Consider the following 25245-nt stretch of genomic DNA (forward strand, 5'->3'; position numbering starts at 1 on the left):
CTTATTTTTTATCTGAAATCTCTCTAATTTCTACAGATGTTTCCAGCATGTCACTGGGGCCCTTCCCACTCCCTTCTGATGACACAGACCTCAAGGAGATTCTCAATGTCACCCTCACAGACATCCAGAACCCCACAACAGTAAGAAGATCTGAGTTGGTACAGCTTTTCATGCACATGTCTGATCTTTACTTTTTATGTTTTTTTCCTCATGTGTGTGTGTTGTGAATTCATATGTGTATGCATGTCACATGCATGTGGGCACAGGAGTGCTAGGATTATAGGCAGGCGGTCATGCACCCTTGGCTTTTCCTTGGATTCTGGGAGCCAAGACCCTGAGTCTTCATGTTTGCACAGCAAGTACTAAACAGCTGAGTCATGTCTCTCCCTTGGCTTGTTTTCTTCAGTAAACTAGGGAAAGGGCTGGATGGATCAGATACTCAACATTTTCAGTACTGTCTTTTCACCACTCAAATTATCTCAGTGTCTTTATCCTATTCTCTATTCTTATATCATTCTAAGGGCTGAGGAAATAAATAGGTTGAAAATTATAAGATAGAGTTCCCTCTTACAAAAGGCGAGCAGTAACCCTTCTCCCCTGTACCTGATAGATATTTGCGTGTAATAGGTGCCCCCTAAGGATAAAAATCAATCAATCACAATCAATTCACACATTCTATACCAAAATATAAGCTTGTATTAGTCTCTATAATGTCATATTAGTATGTCTCTATCATGTGCAGCATAAGTATATCAATTATGTTTCAAAATCCTCCACATCAAGCCAGAGAAACATAGAAAGAGTGATCTGAGGCTAAGAGGCTAATGTATGTAAGAGGTCACCATGTAGACTGGTGCAGCTGTGAGAAGTATTTAGAATATCAAAATAGGAAGTGTTTATCCTTCAAAAAAAAACTGACTAAATCTAGACAGTGCTGAAGCAGAGAAACATGGTCCTTGTTACTCATGAGAAGTGGAGCTGGCAACCCAAAGAATGACAAGCCAGAAGTTCCCACCCTTACACTGCTGCTGCAGACACACCTGCTCTCCTGGAATCTATGGGGTGCCCTTTTTCTCTGCCCCCAATCCTTTCAACTTCCCTCCAAGGTGCAGGAAAAAAAATCCTGCAAAGGAGAAGAAAAAAATCCATCTTACCAGCTCTGCTTGAGACATGTTGATGAGCAGCCTGCTGGACACTCTATGCCCTGCAGATAAGATGGCAGCAGCTACAGCTCAACTATTGCTATGAACAAGGAAGAAAAATAATGTGGTTTTTTGTCAAAAAAACAATCTGCCTCACCAACAGGAAATATTCTATTGGGAAAAAAGTATTTGTAATTCAAAATATTTAACATAAAATTTGTAATATGGCTAGTCTTTTTTCTTCCTTTCTTCTCACTGCCTTTGTCCTGCATCCTTCAATATCTAATGTAGGTACCTCCCTCTGTGTGAATATTCCCACATCTCTCATCTGCCATATCCCCTGAAGAGCATCCTCTACCATTTTTATCTATGACCTATTCTTTTCCTTGGCAAATAGTTTTACTAAAGTCTACTGATGTGCCAAGACTAGAGATGTACAACAAATATTCAAAGATAAGCAAGATAGCTCCTGCATCAAAGAACATATACACAATTATATATGAAAGAGTACCTTGAGTGCTAGGATTAAAGATGGCAGGATAAATTATTGAGACAAAATGATAAATCAGGACAGGCTATAAGGGTACACTCCTTAGACTTGCATACTCGGTGAGTATTATGATTATGCATAAATACCCTTTTGGTTTTGCTTTTAGGGATTATGTACAGTAGAAAATTGTGTGGACCAACAAGACTTGCAGATAGAGAGAGGACAACAGGCAAGTGTAGAAGTAGATGCCGAACAAGAGGTTGAAATGCAGTACAAGGGAGGCAGGGGCAAAGATTTCTGCACTCTAAGTAAAGAAAGAATACTTCAGACAAAACATCGAATGAGGGAAATGATATGAGAGAGAGAAAGAGAGAGAGAGAGAGAGAGAGAGAGAGAGGAGAGAGGAGAGAGAAAGGGGGAGAGGGAGAGGGAAAGGGAGAGAGAGAGAGAGAGGGTGAGAGGGAGAGAGAGAGAGAGAGAGAGAGAGAGAGAGAGAGAGAGAGAGAGTTAAATAGAGTCTCCAGGAGGAGAAAAGCAGACTTAATCTAGCAGTCATGTCTGCAGAGTGAAACTTAAATTATTCAAGTAGATGGGAAAAAAACTATAGAGAACATTAAAGGTACAGAAGAGGGCTTTAGGTTTTAACCACAAGTAATGAGGAGTCTCTGGAGGTGCTAGGTGAGAAAATGTAAAAATCTGTCTTTTACATATGGACTATAAATAGAACAATCTCCACCCCAACCTCAGAGTCCAGAGGAGGAGAATATGAACACAGAACCAAAGAGCACAGATTCCAGTCATACCTAAGTAATCATCTTTAGTGAGGTGTTTTACAGAACACTGACCGTAAGAAGTAAAACCACATCATATACTTCAAAGTTGCTAGGAGAATAGATTATAATGTTTTCAATGTGTGCAAACACACACACACATACACAAAAGAGGTTTTTAAATTTGAAGTGCTGGATATATTAATAAGGCTAACACAATCTCTCCAGACTATAAACATATATCAAAACATCCCATTGTACCCTGTAAGTATAGACAATTATTATTTGTTATTTTAAAATACGTTGAAGCTGGATAATGAGGTGTATGCTTGGAATTCCAGCACTTGAAGGGCAGAGGTTGGACCAAGAGTTCAAGCCCAGACTTAACTATATAACAAGTTTCAGAATAGTTTGGGAGACAATGAGATTCTGCCTCAAATAAATAAATACAACTTGAGGAGTGCCTCAAGGCTATCCTGAGCTACAAAGTTTTACTCTGACTCAAATTAGAGAAATGATCAACCCAATGGAGCTCCAGAACTTCGTCTTACTGTGTCTCTTACTACAATTCAGAGTCAACTCATGAGTCACAAGACTTCTATTCCAAAGCCACTTGGACCTTCACAGTATAATTCAAGATAGAGTGGCAACATATATCACATAATATTGCTGATTGTGGGTTGTTTACATTAATAGAGCCCCTTCTGTTTATGTTGTTGTTTTTAACCCAGGAAAGTAAAACAGAACCTACTCATGTGTCTGAATTCTCATCAGAGGAAAAGGTGGAGTTCAGCATCTCTCTGCCAAACCGCAAGTTCAAGGCAGAGCTCACCAACTCTGAGTCCCCATACTTCCAGGAACTGGTGGGACAGTCCCAACTGCAGGTGAGTGGACTAGCCTGTACCCCCACACCCCAAGTTATGGCACCATCTGAGAGATAACAGCATATTATGTGTCCTTTGGCTATTAGCTCCAACTTCTTGAGATCAGGCTTCCATTGTTAACCACTAAAACAAACAAACCAAAAAAATTAAAAACTAATACTACATTAAGTTCCAAAATATTAGGGCAAATTATTCAGTGTAGCTTTTCCATTGGTCAATATTATCTATGTTTAAATTATCTTTAAATTTTAATAAATTTTAAGCTCACTTAACTAAAAGCCACAAATATTCTACATATGTAAATTGCCATTACTATAATGACTCATAAGTAAACACTTTTCCAAAAATCCATCAAGGTGTATATTAAATACTTTCATCTTTTTGTATGTCAATTATATATCAGTAAAACTGATTAAACTTTTAGAAGATTAACATAAAATGATTGCCTAGGCACCAACTAGAGAATCTAACTGATTAAAATATGAATTTTCAATTCATAATACTATATCCATACTAATATTTCTACTTCTGCAACTTGAAAGGTATCTATGTTTACTACTACACCACCAATGCTACCTTTGCAATTTGATACAATTTAAATACATGACATTAAGTGGCTATAATTAAAGTGCTTATTTACTAATTACTAGAGCAAGAAGTAAACTAAGATATCTCTTCTATCTTTTAGCATTATCACACCTCTTTGTCTTTGGCTGAATTGAAATGTTCCTTAACTCTCTGCAGGATAAATCCAACTATGTTGTTGAGTGCAGCATATGGATGCTGAGGGTAGCAGCTGAAAATGGGAAAAGGGGAGAGAAAGGATTGTAGACACGACCAGAGTTGTTACAAAGTGTTTACCAGGTATAGTGAGTCCATCACAGAGGCACTCAGCCTATTGGTGGCCTCTGGAGTGGAATGAAGAGAGATGATTCCCAGACCTGTAAAGCTACTTGCAAGTCCTGCAAAGAGCTCCAGGGACCCTGCTCTCCTGAGTTATGGCCACTGTTGGAGTAGGCTTTTTGGTGATGTATTGCATTTGAAGTGCTTCTAGTTCTATAAATAGCCCTTCACATATACTCCTGTATGTAACCCCAATTTAAAAAAAAAAAATTGGTTCACTAACTCAGACTTAGTTTAAAGCCATTACTTTGGCCTGCTGTGGGTTTCATGTATGGAGTGAACAAATGTGCATGTGTTAAGCCATCAAGACCAAGAAGGCAGCATGAGTGAGTACTAAGAGTGAGGGGAAATTGCGAAGAGTGTCATAGTTTGAATATATTTGGCAGAGGGAGTAGCACGATTTGGAGGTGTGGCCTTGCTGAAGTAGGTGTATCACTGTGGGCGTGGGCTTTAAGATCCTCATCCTAGTTGCCTGGAAGTCAGTGTTCTAGCACCCTACAGATGAAGATGTAGAACTCTCAGCTCCTCCTGCACCATGCCTGCCTGGATGCTTCCATGCTCCCACCTTGATAATAATGAACTAAACCTCTGAACCTGTAAGCCTGCCCCAATTAAATGTTGTCCTTATAAGAGTTGCCCTAGTCATTGGTGTCTCTTCACAGCAGTAAAACCGTAACTAAGACAGAGAGAGAGATGGTAATGAAGGGATACGAGACAAAGCTAAAAAGGAAGGCTTGTCATGGAGCCCAGATGTTCTGAAATCACCCTGTTTTAATGATTTGCTAAAGAGTGTTTTAAATACCAAATGGAACAAGTAACAAACACTTCATTAGTTCATTCTGCTTAATAATTCATGTCTAAGTACTTGTGTATGGTTCATGAACACTGCAGAATCCTTCGTTTTCAAGCTAATATAAGCGATACTTTATAATTAATTACTTGACTTTCCGATGATGATGATGATGATGATGATAGGGGTGGGAGGTCAAGAAGGTTTTGTGTATACATCTCCTCCCTAGGTGAGAGGTTAGCACTGAATTCTCAAACTATGAGAAGCAGTGATCCTTTGCTACCCTAGCCATAGATGAGTACCTAAAACAGCATAATAGTGAACATTATTAGGCTCCATCTAACTGTAACCAAAATCCCAACCTTAATCCTAACCTTAGCCTTAACTCACTGTTTATCACTGAAGGAAGTCAGGCCAGGAACTCAAGCAGAGCAGGAATCTGGAGGCAGAAGCTGAGACAGAAGCCATAGAGGGATGCTGCTTACTGTTTCATTCCTCATGGCTTGCTCAGCCTGCTTTCCTGTAGAACCCAGGACCAGCAGTCCAGGGATGACATCATGCACAATGAGCTAAACTCTCTCCCATCAATCACTAGTTAAGAAAATGACACACAGGCTTACCTACAGCTCAGTATTATGGAGGCATTTTCTCCACTGAGGCTCCTTCCTCTCTTGTGACTCTAGCTTGTGTCAAGTTGACATAAAACTAGCCAGTACAGTATCATTCCCTTTTTAGTGAGTAAGAAAATTGAGCAAGGGGGAAAATTAACATCCCCAACTGACACAGCCGTTACCCAGCAAATAGAAGATCCTAACTCAGGTAGTCAAGCCTTGTACATTTATCACTACCCAATGCTTCTTATTTTTTCCAAATTAATGTTTATGGAAAATGGGTAACTGTATCATCAAGTCACCTTTTAGTCCTTGAAAAGCTTACTAAGCAAAGAAGTCTATCCCTTTTCCAGCTTTGCTCCAAAGAACATCATCCTGCAAGCTCTTTCTTCATTTCTACCATTACTTAAGGCCCAGTCCTCTCTTTGTAGAACCTGTCTGCTTACCGGCTCCTGAGCAGGACCACTCTAAGGCCTGCATTAGAAGCAATCAGTGTGCCCCCCCATAGCGTGTATTAGCACAGTCATTGGGGCCTCATCAGGAATTAATGGACAGTGCCTTGCAGTCATTTAATTTCTACAATAAACCTAATGAGCAATTTAATACAAATGTCAAAAGGAACCACTTGGTTGTTGTCTGAATGCTTTCTCCTGTGCAAACATTCAGGAAAACTCAGCTGTAGCTGCTTTTTATAGCCCGTTAACATACATTCTGGCAGAATCAGGGAGACCCCTGTGCATTCTGTATTATTAATAAGGTTAAGTGGCCACTTAATTAGCAATTTAGTGGCTAGTGGTTCATGATTCGAAGGTCCCCAGTAGATTACTTAGTGGAATTAACTGAAGGGTTTTGTCATTGCGTCCCTAGACACCATCTACACCCTTCTGTGCAAAGCTGATTCTTAATCAAACTCAGACAGGTCCACAAATAGGGCAGGGACACAAACAAAAAAACAGCCCTGCATTAAAGCCTTGTTGTGACATACTCCTAGAGGGGATGGAGGACAGCCCTCCAGGGCACAGCAAGGGCAATTTCTATGGAGGTGCTTCCATGCTTCACTGGCTGCTTGCACAGTAGGCTAGGGTCTCTGTAAAGAGAATACTTCAGATCATTATAACCTGCTTCAAATACTGCAGCATACCCTTGAGCCTTTACACCCTAAATTCACTGGGGTTCCACAGCTGTTCCCACAGGACACCACAGCACGCTTGACCTGTGTACAAGGACATTTCCTGTAGCCTCCCAAATAAAGCCCAGCTCTATAGAACCTGGCCTCCCTTTCCCCTGGTTCTTCCCCTCTGTTAAGCTCATTGCAGGTACACAAATTTATTTCCCTAGGCGTTCGTTCTCCCCATCCCCACCTCCCAAAAACCACAGTAGGAACCCGCATTCTGCCTCCCCCGCCTAAGTTGTTTTAAAAACTATCTAAAAGCTGGGTCTGCCCTTGGAGAATCCATGCTGTGGGGGAAATTGGAACTCTCAGGGAGCTAGTAACCCAATGAAAAAGTAGAAAATAAAGTAAAATAAATAAATAAATAAATAAATAAATAAATAAATAAATAAAGACCCTGACTGTCTGCCAGACACATGTTACTTGTACATCATTCCTTACTGGTACCCTGTGGCATGGACATCAGTGTCCCATTTTGATCAAGAGACCATGACCCAGAGATTAAGCAATAAACCCAGGAGTTTGCAGCTAGAAAGTAATAGCACCAATATTTAAACCCAGCCCTGCACGGTGGCTCCTTACCACCCAGATTAAGCTACTTTTATCACCAGAGTTCCTATAGGTTCAGGAAATGAAAGCTATTTTTAATATTGGCACAAGAAAATATAATTAAAAGGTAAATCAGTCTGCTGGAAAAAATTTTTTCCATGATGCAGCCCAAAGCCCCAGGGGAAATTGGGAATTATCTATCTATGCATCACTGATACAGTACTTGATGCTAGGGATACAAAGTGGCAGTGACTTTTTAGATTCAGTGGCAATGAGCTTAGAGAACGAAAACATGAACTCAACTCATCAAGCAATATTTTTTTTAGTTCTTTCTGTGTAGGTGACAATATGGTAAATTCTAAAAGCAAGGGAGATAGAGATGAGTAAAGAAGACTGTCCCTAGGCCAAAGGGCATGCATCTCCTAGATCCTGGGTGACACACTAAAGAGATGTGCCCTGGCAGAGAGAAGAGACTCCAATCGTAAGCTGAGTCTGGAGTGCTCACATTTTAGGAGAGAAAGGCTCAGTGGAAGCAGTCACTGAGTAGAAGATGGGGGTACTGTGTTGTAAGCCAAGGGAAAATAATCCACAAGGCTCTGGAGAAAAAGAGGTGCATGTTATAAATGGGGAAGGACAGAGGTCAGCTTGGATTCACTGGGAGGCCAACTATCAGCTACTGGTCAGTGGGATAATGGCAGAAAGAAGTGCATCTGACTTTTCTATTTCTGTGAAGAGACATCATGACAAAGGCAGCTTATGAAAGAAAACATTTCATTGCGGACTTGCTTACAGTTTTAGAGAATGATTCCAGGGCCATCAGGGTAAGATGATGCTGGGGAGCATGGCAGCATGGCGCTGGGGCAATAGTTGAGAGCTTTCATCTTATTCACTGGCAGCAAGCAGAGATAGATTGGATGGATGGATGGATGGATAGATAGATACATAGATAGATACATAGATAGACAGAGACAGACAGAGAGGGAGATAGGAAGAGGGAGACAGAGAGGAAAAGGTGCAACTGGAATTCTTTGGGTTTTTGAAACCTCAAAGCTCACCTCCAGTGAAAGGACTCCTAGGAAAAAAAGCCATATTTTCTCCAACAAAGCCACACCTCCTAATCTTTCTTAAACACCAACTGGAGAGCAAGCATTCTAACCTATGAGCCTATGGGGTAGAATGTACCCACCAAAGTATGAATGGAAGGCATAGTGCAGAGTGGGGAGAGTGTTAAGTGACTTCCTGAAGAACTGGACCTTATTCCACAGGCAATGTGGCCAGACCGAGGAGTTTGGGATGAAAAGCAACAATATGGAACTTGGAAAAAATAATTTCTGATGTACATATCAAGAAGAGGAGGCAAAGAAACAGGGGAGAAAACTCTTGCTCTCCATCTGCAGCCCAACACACACACACACACACACACACACACACACATGGTGGGGGATGGGCACTAACTCAATTCAACAGTGCAGCAAAGGAGGCTGGTAAGGCTGCTATACAAAACGATACTGTGGAAAAATCATGGGATTTAAACAGAAGTTAGTAACCGCTAATGAGAGCCAATGAGAGGAGGTATCTGGGTATCCTAGAATTTCTGGTATTACCTTGTCTGACATGTGGAAGTCAGGAAATAATGCAGATTTGAGGGGGAAAATGATACTTGTGTAGAGAACTCAAGACCAGTTAAGTGATGGCTGAAGCCATGGGAGAAAATCAGATTTCCCTACTGAGGTGGAGGAATGGGGAATGGAGGAGATGGGGGATGAGGGATCAGAGAAAGGCAGGAAGGAGGACAAGGCTGGCCTCGCTTGTCTTCCTATTGTCCTACTCACTAACTGGCTTTGCTCCTCCACTAACTGACTTTGCTTCCCTCTCAGACTTGCTTGTCTTGTAGGAAAGCTGTTGTGGATGGGTTATAGAATGAGAAGGAGCAAGGTGTGAAGGCTGGGGGTGTGAGTTTGAAAGGTCTTTACACTTAAAGGCTAAAAACAAGAAGTTGGTGGAGCAAAGAATACTGATCTGTGATCTGTGAGAGAAAAAGAGGAATAAGCCAAAGTTCCAGGTGTGAAGGAAGATTTGGAGAGAGCTCCCTACTCCTGCAGAACCACAGGGGGCAAAAATGGGGCTGTGAGACTGGGAAGGAGCCAGGAGACAATGCTGATACTGAGCCTCATTAACAAGTGAAATTAGGAAAACTTGGGAGACCCATGCAAGTCTAACAAATCTAATTGATCAGCCACTTTCCGTTTAGTAATACCTTTAGTGCTGTATTTTCCAAATCCTCTAATTCAATTCAGAAAACATCATTAGCTTACTATTAGCTATATAGAGAAAAAGTGTGTACTACTCTATGTAAATAAAAATGCTGTAGTTAAAAAAGTTTCCCTCCAGGCTGTCCCTGAATCTGTTGCTTGTCTGTGGATCCCATTCCTCTAACTGAGCTGCCTTGTAGGGCCTCAGTGGGAGAATTCTGCAGTGACTTGATGTACCAGGATGGGGTGATACCCAGGGGGGCCTCCCCCTTCTCAGAGAAGGGAAAGGGAGAATGGGAGAGGGGCTGTGCGAGGGAGGGACCAGTGAGGGGACCTCGATTGGGTTGTAAAGTGACTAAATAAATTAATGGGAAAAAAGAATTAAAAAAAAAAGGTTCCCGGCAAAAACCATCTTAAAGTATTTCACATGTTATATAACATAACTTTTAAAGCATCTCAGAGCTATTCATATATGGCTTTACAGCTAATAAACAAAATACTCTCTAGGCTTCAGAAATATCTGTGAACAGAGGGAGTTTGACATGTTTTGTTGTTTCAGTTTTCTGTTTCAACTGTCTCCTAACTGACTCATCAAAAGTGTGTGGAGGTTTTGTTCATTGTTTGGTAAGATCTGAGCCAGTAGAACCAAAGAATATTTCATACATTTCTTTCCTGCTGCAGTTGCAAAAGATATTTAAGAAACTTCCAGGATTCGGAGAAATCCGCGTGTTAGGATTTAGGTAAGTAAGAGAAACAGACTGCTCTCAACTTTAAATTTAAAACAACAAATTTGAAAATCACTTTCCATGGCCTCCTTTAAAAGCGATGCTCAAGGGATTAGAAGGTCCCCTTTCCAGCAGTTGTTTAACTCAGATCCTAAACTACAGCCCAGGATCTGCAATGCTGCTCAAAGAGCTGGAAATACCACCCTCTACAGAGCATCTGCCAGTCGTCCTTGGCAATATCATTAGCAAATCTCTGCAAAACACCAAGGTAAAGACACACCAAGAAGCAGCAGCAATTAACTGCCTTGGTATGGGGTCGCCTCGTGTTCTCTCCAAGGCTAAACCTCATCCCGGTTGGCATAAATCACATTAGCCAAGAAACACAGGTGGAACTGATTTACAGATGGAGGGGCTGAAGGAATGGAATCCACAGGGGCAAAGCAAGACTTCTTAAACATATTTTCTTATTTTGTCTACTGTATGGACTAAAGTAATGCTGTATTATTCAAAAAGTAAAGACTTGATTAGTAACGTGTGGTAAAGGAGGCGCTCCAGCTGGTCTGTAGCTGCCTCACCCACAGCATCCTAATACAGGTTCCTGGGTTTAAACATAAATTTTTGCTTCATTTTTAAAGTTGTTCTTATTTCAAGCATCTATGGGCAAGCTCGATGGTTAAATGGTACTTAGTGCTGCAGGATACATAGCAGTCCTGGTGGAAGCAGGATGTACTTCCATGCCTGGGAAGGTAGGAGGTGACTTGGGAAGAGCGAGCCTTGCCCAAGTCTTTCTGGTTCTGTCACCACCTGGTCTTGGAGCAGAAGAGCTTGGGAAAAGCATCCTACACCTGGGCAGAAGGGCTTAGGGGACGTGACCAGCTGTGTCTATGGGCTGTCAGGCCTCTCTGATTCATATTGCTCCGGAGGAGGAAAATATTGGAAAGGAAAGTGACAAAAGACGGAAATTCTAATATTTACCAAAGCAAACTCACTCTGCTTCGTGTCAAGAAGCCACTCTGCGGTATTCGACTTGAAGTCAGACGGATGAGAGGATAATCAGAGGTGATAGACACATAGTTTGCATAGATGGCAAAGTCTTCTGGATAAAGTACTACAGTTAAACAACAAATTTTTAATCTACAGCTTCAGGAAATGATGGAAAGGCTTCTCCTGGTGAGTGATTAAATGTGTGTTATCGCCTCTCTGCGACAAATGAAAATCTAATTGTAAGAAAATCGACTTGAGAGGAGAATCACAATGTTAGGCAGTGAAATTTTTCAAGGTAAAACTTTTAAAGAAGGAATGGCTGGAAACTGAATCTTTCCCATGTGTGTGTCTCAGTGAAGATTTATTCCTAGTTCTGCCCACTATGCTTATAAAATTAGTTCAGTCAGTTTGCCAGTTATTTTCCTTCAGTCATGAGAACTTCAGTCCACTGAAAAGTATGTAGGCCAATGAATTCAACAAGCCATGTGCTTGTGAGCTCCACAGATCGTTCACCATTGATACCAATGCTGAAGATGTTCTGGAATAAACTTACTATAAAGACATTGCTTTTGTCATAGGTCTAGAGGCCAACAGACGATTCATCCTTATCAGTCACACACACTGCCTTTCCTTTGCCTCGTTTGTAGAGAAGCTTATTTCTAACTTCATAAATTGCTTAGTATGAACAGCCTCACATGATTCTCTCAACATAAACTGGAAAATAATTAGGACGCCATGACTAATACAATTTTAAGTATTAACAATTAAAGCACCACTTTGAGTATTGCTTCATTTTTAGGGCAAGTGTGGGAAACTATTAATAATTTCTCAATTTAGTGGTAGAGTGTTTTTCTTCAGCCTGCTGTATAAATGTCCATCACATCTTTATCTTTGATACCCAAACCATGGAAACAAACTAACAGTCCATCAACAGAACAATAGAAAGTTCTAGAATGTTCTCAATATAGACAATTTTCTTGACAAAGAAATAACACTTTTGACATATGTGACAAAAGGAATGTACCTCAAAATAACTGTGCTGAGTGAAAGAGCAGACAAGAGTGCATTATGTTCTATTTATATTGAATTCCAGAAAACACAAACTCATCTACAGTGACAGAAAACATATCAGTAGTTTCTCGGACATAGAGGAGCAGGGTGTGAAAGAGGAAGATCACAAAGAAGCAGGGTAAATCTTTTAGGCTGGTAAATGTGCTCCGTATCTTTATTGTGGTAATAAATAATTCTTCTTTAAGATTTCCATTTGCTTATGGAAGCATATGTCAACAAAACAATCTTTAATTGTCAAGAATAAGATTTTGGTCCAGGAAGTATGCCTGCTGCTGTCCTTGGCTTCATGGGTTTCTAACTACAAAGATGCAAGAGCAGACTCTGGATGGATGTCTGATAGAGAAGCCCTCTTTTCACGGAGTGTTACCAATTAGAAAGACAGTAGATTCTCTGTCTCCAAAGCAGGAACATGGATGGGAGCCAGTCTGTAGCATGTCCATTATGGTCATGTTATATCAGGGCATAAAAGTGAAATGAATTTGTAATCCAAGCAGAAATACCAATGACGCTAATCCCATCACATATACAGATTGTCTTCATCAGAAACTGTCATTTGAAATATAAGGAGAAAATACCAAATACAGTTTCTAAACTAATTTCTAAAATGTATCTTTTATTTTGGTAATCAAAGTGTCTTTCTCAGGCACACACCACTGGGTGGGATAACAAACTAAAACCAAGGTTGAGGAGATCTTGCCTCTGCTGGTCCTGAGTCTGTCTCCCTCTGTGTATACCTTTGTAGTTCCTGTAAAATGATGAATCTGTTGTTCTAAACATTAAATGAAAACACACATAAACTGCTCAGTATATATCACCCACTCAGTAAATCGGCAGTTTTCTTGCAAGTTTTCACTGTGAATGGAACCAATTCCTCAACTGATTAAAACAATTCAAAGAAAAATCAGCAAAACACTGGTTCTAGAGCGTCAGCCTCAGATGTTACCTCTGCGGATAAAGGAGTCCCTTAATGACATTCAAGAGGAAGAGAATCTGTTTGCAAAGTACTTTATAAAAACATCCTGGCAATGGCTACCCAAATATAAGATACATAGCATATATTTGCAGCCTCCTTAAGGACATCAGGTTTTAAAAGAAGACAATAAATGCAGACATCTTTGAATGAGGGCTCAAATCATGATCAGAAACCACATTTAATGATATTTACATCCCGAAACTCGTGATTCTAAAAGCTGACATTCAAATTTCTAATGGCAGTTTGTATGTTTCTCCAAATCTTTGGACAAATATGAAGGACAATGTAAAAACATTTTTGAGTATAAAATAAACCACTGACAGATTCAATAAATCTCACCAAAATTCTTTCTCCCTTGCATGTTTTCGTGATATGTGGTGAAATGAAGACCAAAGAAAGAAGAAGATGGGTAATATTGATTATTTTTTATGTTTTGAAATGTAGTATGCTTCCCTCTGCGAATGTCTAAGCTGTTGTTTTGTTTTGTTTTGTTTTGTTTTGTTTTGTTTTGTTCGTTTTTTGTTTTTCGAGACAGGGTTTCTCTGTGTAGTCCTGGCTGTCCTGGAACTCCCTCTGTAGACCAGGCTGGCCTCGAACTCAGAAATCTGCCTGCCTCTGCCTCCCAAGTGCTGGGATTAAAGGCATGCGCCACCACTGCCCAGCTAAGCTGGGTTTTTAAAAATAATTTTCACATGTAATGTCTTGAGTAAGCCAATGAATTTTAGTACTTTTATTTAAATGGAATTAAGTTTCATTTAGTAATTTAGAAAATATCTCTAGCCAAATCACCATGTGATATTAGCAGGGAAACATTGACTTGACCATCTGAAAAATCTTGTATAAAAAACTGAAGCTCTCATTAGAAAAAGCGTGGTACTACAGATGTGTTATGTACACAGCATGATTCAACTAGATTTTGTATGTTTACAATGAGAGATGGGCTGGCTGGCCAGACTCCTGAGTGCAGTCAACTGAGGTCTGGATTGAGGGAGGGAAACTAATTTGCTCCTCAGCCCCAAGGTCAGTTTGAGGTGGGAAAATGACCCACTATACCTGGAAGAGCTCAGTAATGAGAAACTGGCTTTGGCTCCCACAATTGACTAGTGAAATAATGAACTGTAGTCTCTGACTGATTATGTGGTCTGAAGAGCTGCCAAGAATACACATTATCAGTTCCTGAGGCCTTTAAAAACATTTCTGCTTCTCCCTGTGTAGATTTATGGCAGGAAACAAAAGGTAACACTTGATTCTCAAGGACAGAGCTGTAAAGAATCTTGTTTGAGATTTGCATGCTGAAGGAGATTGTTTTAATAAATAGAGTAGTAAATACAGTTAATCATGTACTGTGCGCTGCCTCCCTTTTCTTTTCTTAGATAGTTTGCTATTATTTTTCCTTGCTCTATTTCATTTAAAGGTTTTTAATTTTGAAAATACTTCATGGAAAAGAATGGAAGGAAACAGATCTTAAGGACTGAAGTTTCACTTGGTTATGGCCCACGTAGCCTATTGTACCATGACTATATCCTGCATACTAGTCCATAGACATTAAAGGAGGTATCTTGTTGAAAAAGTACCAGTTCCTTGCTCTTTCTGACTGACAATGCATGACTTCTAAGACTACCAAAAGCATTGATCAATTAATAATGAATAATACCTTTTTAAATGTAAATACAATCCCCTTTTAAATTAGACTTAATCCCCAGGCTGAAATTCTACTTTAAAACAAATTATTTGTTAATATTTTCCATATATTAAATTTGTGGCAACTATTGAAGTATACTAAGTTGGATATTCTAGAAGAGCCTATCAGGAAAGAAGATAAACTATCCTGAAGACTTACAGCAACACAGAAACTCTCTAGTCTTGTAACAATTGCTTTGGCTAGAACATGTCCTCTTCTCTCCATAGTTCAAGCTCCACAGAAATACAACTTATGGCCATCTTTAAGAGGGACCATGCAGAAGCAAAAAGTCCTGATAGTGATCTCCTGTCTCTCGATTCCAATAAAATTGAAAGTGAAAGAATCCGTCACGGAGCCATAGAAGACAAGCAACCAGTAACCTACCTCACAGCCACAGACCTCAGAAAACTCATCACACAGCTACTAGATGGAGACCAGTCCTTGGTGGAAGGGACAGTTCCGCTCAGTGATGGTCAGTCGGTGATGCCATAGTTCCAAGTTTAACCTAATTCTGACAGAGAGGCTATGAAGTATGATTTTATGATGGATTGACATTTTTAACTTGGGCCTTGTAAAGTGATATCACTATGACAGGCACATCATGTATGGTACTATTTCTGGCTTTCCTCACACCTCCTGTATCCCATTTCATCAGCCCTTGGTGATGATTTTTCACCAAAGATAAGTCTGGAAGAATACAGTAGTTTCAATTCAGTCAGGTCAAACATGTTCAGCCAGTATGGCCTAGACATAAAGAAGAACTTGTGGGCAGTTCCATTACATGTGTCTTCTCATCCAGTAAACTTGTCAGGCTTTAACAGGAAACAGATGGCATATTCAAATGAGGCTAATTTTAAAAGAGCTGATAGAATGAGAGACTGTCCATGAAAGTTTTCCCTTACTCAAAAGCACGGAATAGCCTCATAAGGCTAGAAGCAGCATGGCCTCACTGCTACCTCTAGGCCTGAGGGTTGCCCATGAGTGCAACACACCCCAGAGAGGAGGTTTAGGAACCAATGGTACAGTCTGTATAAGTCAATCTTCAAAGGGATCCAAAACAGTAAACTAGATAACCTGATGTGCTCAGGACCTCTAGAGGATGCCGTAGGGGACCCAGGAGCCTGGGGCTCTCAGGCACAGCAGAGAGTATAATAGAGAGTCAATAGAAATGCCATTTCTGTACAAGATAGCATGAAATAATCATTCTCTGACAGTTCTGTTATCAATCTATCAGCTCTTTTTAAATTAGCCTCATTTAGATCAGCAAAGCATTATCTCTGAAAATTGGGGGTAGGAGGATTATGAAGCCTCTGAAACAACAAGTGAACAACTTCAGACTCATCTCCTGAGATCATTTATTACTTTAGGTTTATGTCTTTGTTAAGCTTTCTGGGGGAGTTCTGAGAACTAGAAGGCAGTACAGTGTATCCACAGATACATTACAGTGTTAATATTAACCATTTCTTTCTTTCTTCGCAAGCTAAACCATATTTTCATTCCCCACTGGCCTAGCCAACCAGCCTCGCTATTTGATCCAAATCTGTAGACTAAGGCTGGGAAACCTGAAAATCTCTAAACTACTAACCTTTTGTAATTGATCTTATTATTTATTGGCATATACTACTTATGCATATTCATGAGATATAATGTTATGATTGGATACATGTACATCACATAATGATCAAAGCAGTGTAATTATTGTATCTATCACCTTAGTCACTATCATTTCTTTATGATGAGAGCATTCAAAACTTCTCTTATAGCAATTATGAAATAGACAATACATTATCATTAACTATAATCACCCCACTGAACAACATAATTCTAATATTTATTCCTTCTGTCTACTTACACTGTTTGTTGTACTCATTAGCAATCTCCCCTGCCACTTCCTCCTGTTCTTAGTAATTCCCATCACATAAGCATACAAGATGCAACCCTATAATCGTCCTTTAGTGCATTATTCAGATTACTAACCATTAGTCTGGAACTCCAATATCTTAGTGATTTGTAACACTACTCCTTAGGAATTCATTATTACTACATTTTAGAACCTTAACTATTTTGTTACCTAAATCATAAAAGAAAAACGAAATATTTTAGCCTTGTGATTTTTTTTTCATCCCAGAAGTTACTGGGCCACTCTTCAGACCTGCCACTGAATCAGAGCTGCTCAACCCCCTTGCTGATGTCACAGAAGTAAGTATTTTGTCCTTCTGAGACCTTCCCATCAATAAACCTGATAAATAATTAGTTTTATAGATTGAGTAGAAAAATGTACTCTTCATAATGTTAAATATTAAGTATGTTATGTTTTTAGGACTGCAATTGAGAGTCCACTTCCAATAACTGTGTTAACAAAAAATAATTCAAATTGCATTTCAAATATTCTAAAATTCAGTTCCCTTATATTTCATTAGATATGTTCAATTTTGAGTCAGCTTGTGTTCTATGTTTAATAAAACACATTTTAAATTTTATTTGAAGAGGAAGAGGAGACACTGGCATGGCATGGTATACATGTGGAGGTCAGGGGCCGATTTGCAGAAGCTGGCTCACTCTTTTCATTATGTGGGTCCCAGTGATTGCACTCAGACCACCAGGCTTTGTGGCCAGTGCCTCTTCCTGCTGATAAAACAGGCCAGTCCCTTTATAAAACAGATAAAACACATTTTTATGAACTAAAATGAATAATTAAAGCAAAATATAATACTTTTATTTTCAGAAATACCCTTTTAAATTTATTGTTAATTCCTAAGATCTTAACTAATTTTTTATTTATGGGAGGCGGTAAATGCAAATTAGCAACTTAGAAACCAAGAGTAATTGATACAGTAGTAAGTTTGGTATTCAACTTAAAGCTATGTCACTGTCAGTATTCTAGAAGCTCTCACTGGAGTGTGCATAAATAGGAATTCCGAGTAAGCCCATGCCCACTCTAAATGAAAAAATTATAAGTTAAACCATGACTGGCACAATTCAAAGTATTTCAGTCATTAATTAGTCATGTCCAGCAAGACAGTCAGCTGAGAAACGAGAGACTGCCAGGCCCGGCCATGTGGTCCTTTCAGGATATAGTTCCAGGTTCCTCCTCCATAAAAAAGTCATGCTAACAACAGAATTCTTCCCTTAAATTTAAGTATAGCCCTTCTTGAACACAGAGAAACATCCATTCTCAACCTCTCTTTCTATATTAACTCCTCAGGACGTCACTTTGAATCCAGAACTTCCTTTCAGTGAACCTAGGCTTGAGGCAGTAGACAGAGAAAGACCTGACGTGCCGGGTGAGTTTCCTCCCATACAGTCAATGTTTGATGACACCATTCTGAGGACTCATTAATGTTCTTCCTCAAATCCCTGGTAAAGTCATCTCTACTCTGAGAAGGTTTGTCTCACCAGCATCAGCACCAGAAGATAATCCACTGCATAGCCCTCTTCTGAGGAACATGATCCCCTCCAATCCAGCATCCCTCCCTCAGTCCTAACCACCAATCCCAGAGGAACCCTGGCAGCCCTTCTTGGGTGTGGTGAGAGACCACTGAAGCCAAAGCTACCCTAACTAATCTCTTCCAGGGTTGGAGTGAAATCAATAGGATTTCCCTGGGACAGAGAAGGTCATGAAGTCCAAGTCCATGTCTCAGGGTTATGGCTACAGAGGATGGAACCAACCTGTTCCTCACTATATCATTCCTCGATGTCATTAACAGGCTCTCTTTTAAGTGTTTTGTTTTAGAGACAGAATTTCCCTATGTAACCCAGGCTGGCCCAATCTTTCTGCCTCAGTCTTCTAAATACTAGGATTTCAGACTTGAGCTACCTGACCTACTGATGAGAGCTTTTTAGTGTGAATTAAACATAAGGAAATCATGAAACATTGAAATCCTACTGATTGACACTTTTTTCTTCTTTCATATTTATTTTTAACTTTTACCCTTTTTGTTGTTGTTGTTGTTTTCTTAGAGACAAGTTCTTACTATATAGTCTTAGCTAGCAATATGTAGTGGTTAGCCTCCAACATGTGGCAATCCTCCTTTCCACTCTATTGGTTGTCTGGTGAAAACATCCTTTAGGAAACACAAAGTCTGGGGATCTGAGGTTGATCAACCCTCACTGTAGTTCTAAAAGTGAAAGCCTCTGGGGCTGTGTTATAGCTGTGTTTTCTAAGGAGTTTGTTGATGTTTTAGTTGGGACTCCTTATAAAATATTCCCTCAGTGCTAATTTCCTCATGAATTGTATGCAACAGGTAGGAAAATAATCACAGAATCTGATTTTCTAGAGTACATATATTTGTCATAATAGCAGAGCTTGTTACATTTGAACTTAGTTTACAAGATTACTGCCATGAAGATCCATTTCATAGCAGTTATATGTTGCAAACTAAAGGTAATGACTAAATATAGCCACTTTTTCCCTGTAAATCTGACTTTGAGCAGTAGTTGGTGAGCACAGAGCTACTCTACATGTGCAAAGCTCATGTTATTGAAGATCCATTTTTCTCAGTGACTTGTGCACATTGCTGAGAAATCAGTGTTTAGTGAGAGCTGCTGGCTTGAGTCCCCATTCTCCTGCATGTGGGCCTCTCCATGAGGATGCTTGAGCTTCCTCGTGGTTATGTAACCATGTTGTGGGCCCAGAAACAGCATAGTTTCTTTCCTTGTGGTGTCTAGGCAGTTACAGAAACTCAAACAGTAAAAACTATAGGCCTCAACTGTAAATTGAAGAAGTATTGAGGAATATTAAGATGTTTATAATCAACCACAGTAAACATCAACCATCATTTTGGCCTTAAAAATCATCTGAGAGTTGGTTGTCTACCTTTTGGTGAAATGGTTAGTGCTGTGCCTGGATTCTTTTCTTTCATTACAAATCAGGAACTCTAATAAAATTGGCATTTCAGATAGACAAATAAAAATTGTGATGTATCCATGACAAATGTATTGTTACACTTTCAAATTATTTATCTATGACAAATGTATTATTACACTTTCAAATTGCTTAGCTATTCCCATACAAGAATACGCTATAGAACACTAAAGCTAAAAAGAATTCCAGAGATAATCCAGTTAAGCTTCTGTGCTTCAGAAATGAGAAAAGCAAAGCTAGCAACAGGAAATGATTTGCACAAGGTCAGGATCAAGACCATCATTCAAGTTTTCTCCAGGTTACACTATATTTGCCTTGAGTAGACTTATCCTTTAAAAAAAAAAATAGTCTGATCAGATAGCTCAGCAGGAAAAACGCTGGCTGCACTAGCTTACCAACCTGATTTCAATCTCTAAAAACCACAAAAAGCTGGATACAATGGCTCACACATGTAATCCCAGCACTCCTGCCTGAAATGCAAGGTAGAGACAAGAGAATCACACTGAAGCTCACAAGCCATCTAGTGTGGAACGTGAAGACAGATAATAACAAGAGAAGGCATGACTCAACAAGATGGAAGGAAAGAACTAACTTCCAAACATTGTCTCTTGACCTTTACACTCTGTGGCACACCCAGACCTACAAATACAACAATACAACATAAGGTAAAAATAATAATTTTTAGGGCATCTTTTATTTATCATCTTATAATTTCATACACACATATGTGAGGATACACACATACACACACACACACACACACACACACACACGATCTTGATCCTACATATCCCCAAGTGCCCCCATCCACTCCCATGAACATTTTCCAACACGTCTTCCTCCTCCATTTTTTATATACCCTACTGATTACAGTTAATGCTCGCTGCTAAAATGTTGGCTGATCCTGTTGGCTTAATCCTGTGCAGGTCTTATACAGAACATCACAGCTACAGCAAGTCCATTATCTCAATGGCCAAGTCTTGTCCACAACCCTGCGTTTCCCTGCACTCTTCCGCTGCATCCTGCTCTTTCTTTCTTCCTATCTCCTGTGATGTTCTCTGAGCCTTGGGGATGAGGCTGATACTGATGTTCCATTTAGGGCTGAGCACCCAACAGTCACTTAGTCTGTTATGAGTCAGTATTAACCATTACGCCCTCAAAATGAAGCTTCTCTGGCCAACACTGAGAGCAACATACTCTGTGAGTTTTAATATAAGCATTTAGAGGACAGTTTCACAGCATGTCCATTTTGGAAACAACAGGCCCACAGGAACATAGACTTTTTCCAGTGATGAGATGTTCATCAAGGTATAGTCCCAAGCATAAAATCCTTCCTAGGGATCAGGCCTCATATCTAATCAGAAAGTGTTTCATTACCCAAATATTCATCACGCTGCTTTTACAACAGTAGACTTGTGTCAGAGGAAGGTCAGAGTTATAGCACACCATGGGATCGTTGGTAGTTTTTCTCACTCAGCAGTCAGCCTTCATAGCGTCTTCTGACACTATCACAGGAAGACGGTTGATAGCTCTCTGCCCTGCATCAAAACAGGAATGTCTTCTGCAATAGCATCTTACCACCTATTAATAGTGCGCAACTCAGAGCAATAGCAAAAGTCTTGGATGCCTCTGAGATTTCCCTGGTCAGTGGTATATAGAGACTTATCTTCTTCCTGCACTGACATCTTATTTAATAATGCATGTTTTCTGACTTGGCCATATTTTATTGTGCTGTTTTCTTGATGTTTAGTTTCTTGAGTTCTTTACATATTCTAGATACTAATCCTCTGTCAAATATATAGAGAAAAAATTTTTCTACATTCTATAGGTTGTCTCTTCATATAATTGACAGTTACCTTTGCTGTGCAACAGCTTTTCAGTTTTATGATATCCCATTTGCCGATTATTGGTCCTTTTTTCCTGAGCAATCAGAGTCTTATTCATATATTCAGCCTGTGTCTGTCTATACCTGGGAGTGTGTTTCATATTTTTTTCTCTAATAGACCCATGGTTTCATGTCTTATGTTGAGGTCCTTCATCCATTTAGAGGTGAATTTTATGCAGGATGAGAAATAAGTATTTCATTCTTTTAACTGTAGAAACCAAGTTTTCCTAGCACCATTTGTTGAAGATGCTATCCTTTCTTTTATATTTATTTTGGCATCTTTGTCAAATATCAGGTGGGCTTCATGGCCTTGAGCCTGGATCCTCTACTCAATGTGTCTGAATTTGTGCCACAAAAGTTAGTTTTATTTCCGTAGGCTCTATATTGTAATTTGAAATCAGGTATGGTGACACATCCAGCAGTATTATTTTTGTTTTGGATTGCTTTGGCTGTATGGGGCAACAACTCTTAATCTCTGAGCCACCTCTCAGGCACATTTTAAAGAGTGTGTATGCGTGTGTGTGTGTGTGTGTGTGTGTGTGTACGTACGTGTGTGTACATGTGTGTACGGGTGTGTACGTGCATGTGTTTTAAATTGAGTATATATATGCATGTGTGCGTGTGTGTGTGTGTGTGTGTGTGTGTGTGTGTGTGCTCACAGAGTTGGATCCTCCTGAAGCCAGAGTTCGTCACAGGTATTTGTGACGTACCCAACATAAGTCCTGGGGATCCAACTTGGTTCTCCACAAGAGCAGCATATGTTCTTAACCCTGAGATGTTCCTCCACTAGAAGACTATTATTGGTTATTATAGAGCTGTTTAATATGGTTTAATTTGGATAGATCATATATATCTAGAAATTCATATATTTCTTTTAGATTTTCCAGTTATATGGAATATATGTTTTCAGAATAAGAGCTAATGATTTTATGAAATCCATTGGTGTCTATATTATATATTATATATATTAATATTCTCCTTTCATGTATAATTTTATTAATTTGGGTCTTCTGTCTTTTAGTTATTTTGATCGAGTTTGTCAATCTTATCTTTTCAAATAATCAATTTGTATTTCACTGATTCTAAAACAAATACCTTCCAAAAATCATTTTTAAACTTGTTTTTCCCTAAAATTATAATCATTTTTTACTTCACTATCCTGTACATTTTTCTTAAATAATTAAGGCCTCAGACTTGGTTTCCTCTATGAGGAAACCTGAGAGGGTTATCCATAACCACATGTTACAGAAACAAACACAACTCCAAGTGTCATGGGTGGCTTCCTGACTGGTGTGCAGATTCATCTCCATCTTCACTTTACTTGACATATTTAGCCATGACTCTCATAGACCACATATGTTTTGGCTCTCCTAGACCATGCATGTCTTCAAGCTCCCGGCATTTATCCTTGTGTTCTGTGACTACGCTTTCTTGATCTTTTGTACTTGGACTTGCTTTATGTTCTTTTCCATGTTTACTGAAATCCTACTTTATATTTCAAAAGACATGGTGACTGAAACAAATGCATAAAAACAAGGTTTTGTTTTCAAGAGTCAAAAGAAAAAATGGAAAAGACAACACTTTTATTGAGGTGGTAATGTATTAAAACTAAGTGTGCACTGTGCATGTATTACACACCACTAAGTATTCATGTTAAAATGCTTGATTTTTATGTTGATTTTATATTGAGCTTCATCTCAATAACTTTTTGAAGAAGGCAGATGACTCTGCAGACAAAATCATATTGAAATGCAAATCATGTTTGCCTAAAATATGGCTCAGTTGGTAGAGTCCTTGTCGAGCATACTCAAAGCCCTGGGTTTGCTACCCAGCATACAATGTAACTAAATATGAAAGCTACAGACAGAGCTTAGGCCAGTCTGGGATATATGAAGCTCTGTTTCAGATAAAGTGGAAAATGGAGCTCATAAAGTTCTATGAGTTTACTTGGGGTAGACTGTGGATTTGACTCCAAGCTTCTGAGCAAGCTGTGCAAGGGAGAAAACATAACCCATTACGTAGTTCAGATCTGTACACTTCCAGCATGGGATCAGCCTTCTCCTGTGAGTCTCCATCAAGGAGGCAGTCTGGATCTGATGAACCATGTCCTGTTTTCATCAACTTCCCCAGCATGTGAAATGGACCTCAGGTGTTTTCCCCATGGCCTGGCCTGGATGTCTGCAATGACTGCCAAAGCCTACTTCATTACAGCAGTTTGGAGGGAAAGGTCCTATCAGTCTGTCTAATGCAATGGTTGATTTTGGGAGAGTTAGAAGAGTGTGTGTACTACCTGGCTTTCAGCCAATGAGTGGTAGATAAAATTTATATCTCTCAACTGAGCTTTTGATTAATATTCAGCAAGAAGAGTTGTATTGTTGACATGGGGGCCAGTGTGCAAATATTCTATGTTGTCAATTAAGGAAAGAACTACATGCATTCATCACCAGCCATACTAGGAATAGGAGTGACAATGCTTTAGGAGAGATGGAAACCCTAACTCAGAAACCTTCCTGAGAAAAAAGGACATCCAGCCTACTTATTCACAGAAATACACAGAAAAAGAGAAAAAAAAGGAAAAAAAACATAAAAATAAAACAAGAGTGTTGAGAATAAAAGCAAGGCTCACACTCCTCATCAAATAATCATGTCTACCAAGATGCTCAAAGCAAAATCACTGGCTGAAAAATGGTGTTCTGTCCCCAGTTCCGATCATCCCACTTCCCATCATCGTCTCATCCATTGTCATGACTACCCTTCTAGCCGATGACCTGCTATCCAATCCTGTAAGTTTCTGTTAACCCACACCTCCTCTGATGAGCTGTCTACAACTGTTTCCTGGATGGTGTTCGGAGAAACCATCTGTTCTCTGGCCCCCTCAAGAAAATATCACATATATGTCCCTCTAACATTTACCTGGTGGCCCTGGTGTGTCTGGGATCTGTTGCACAGAGTAAAAGGATGCGTTCTTGTTCCTTTTATACAGAATCCTATGCAAAGAACTGTCTGGTGTATGACTGTGGCTCATGATTCCTCGTCATCACTGTCCTCATTGGACCTGTCAGCACTAGATTTAGTCATCTCTCAGACCACAGTCCTTCTCTGGACCAGGCTGCTTGCAGGGCCACAGACCTTCTCATGTATTGAACAACATTCCTTACTGGTAAATACTTTTTGTCAAGATAAGAGTGCTGAAGAATGCTAATCAGCTCCATCTTGTATGATTTAACAACATCCACACTGATTAGTGTAAATGGAAAGCATGAAATGAATGAAACTTGTAATAAGCCACTCTCCCAGTCAAAAATATATTCATATATCCAAATGCTCCATTAGGAGGGCCAGACAAGGATGTTATTTAACTTGCTCTACTTTAAAATGAAGGGATAATAGGGAGATTTGAAAAAAAAATTCATAAGAAGACTCAGCAGAACTTTAGGCCACTGAGGGGGGTGTGTGTGTGTGTGTGTGTGTGTGTGTGTGTGTGTGTGTGTGTGTGTGTG

At 39.6% G+C, this 25245-nt stretch overlaps 1 protein-coding gene across 1 annotated transcript in view; it reads left to right on the forward strand.

The window, feature by feature from the left end:
* The window catches only part of Impg1 (interphotoreceptor matrix proteoglycan 1), a 130401-nt gene that overhangs the window by 42480 nt on the left and 62676 nt on the right, over nucleotides 1-25245 (forward strand). Inside the window, exons 6-12 of the mRNA XM_028756217.1 lie at nucleotides 37-158; nucleotides 3134-3286; nucleotides 10244-10302; nucleotides 13704-13724; nucleotides 15224-15468; nucleotides 17125-17195; nucleotides 18202-18280. Coding sequence (XP_028612050.1) covers nucleotides 37-158; nucleotides 3134-3286; nucleotides 10244-10302; nucleotides 13704-13724; nucleotides 15224-15468; nucleotides 17125-17195; nucleotides 18202-18280 — 750 coding nt within the window. The remainder of the gene's footprint in view (nucleotides 1-36; nucleotides 159-3133; nucleotides 3287-10243; nucleotides 10303-13703; nucleotides 13725-15223; nucleotides 15469-17124; nucleotides 17196-18201; nucleotides 18281-25245) is intronic.

Source organism: Grammomys surdaster, unplaced genomic scaffold, assembly GCF_004785775.1.
Source record: "Grammomys surdaster isolate TR1022 unplaced genomic scaffold, NIH_TR_1.0 126113, whole genome shotgun sequence".
NCBI classification, from domain to species: Eukaryota; Metazoa; Chordata; class Mammalia; order Rodentia; family Muridae; genus Grammomys; species Grammomys surdaster.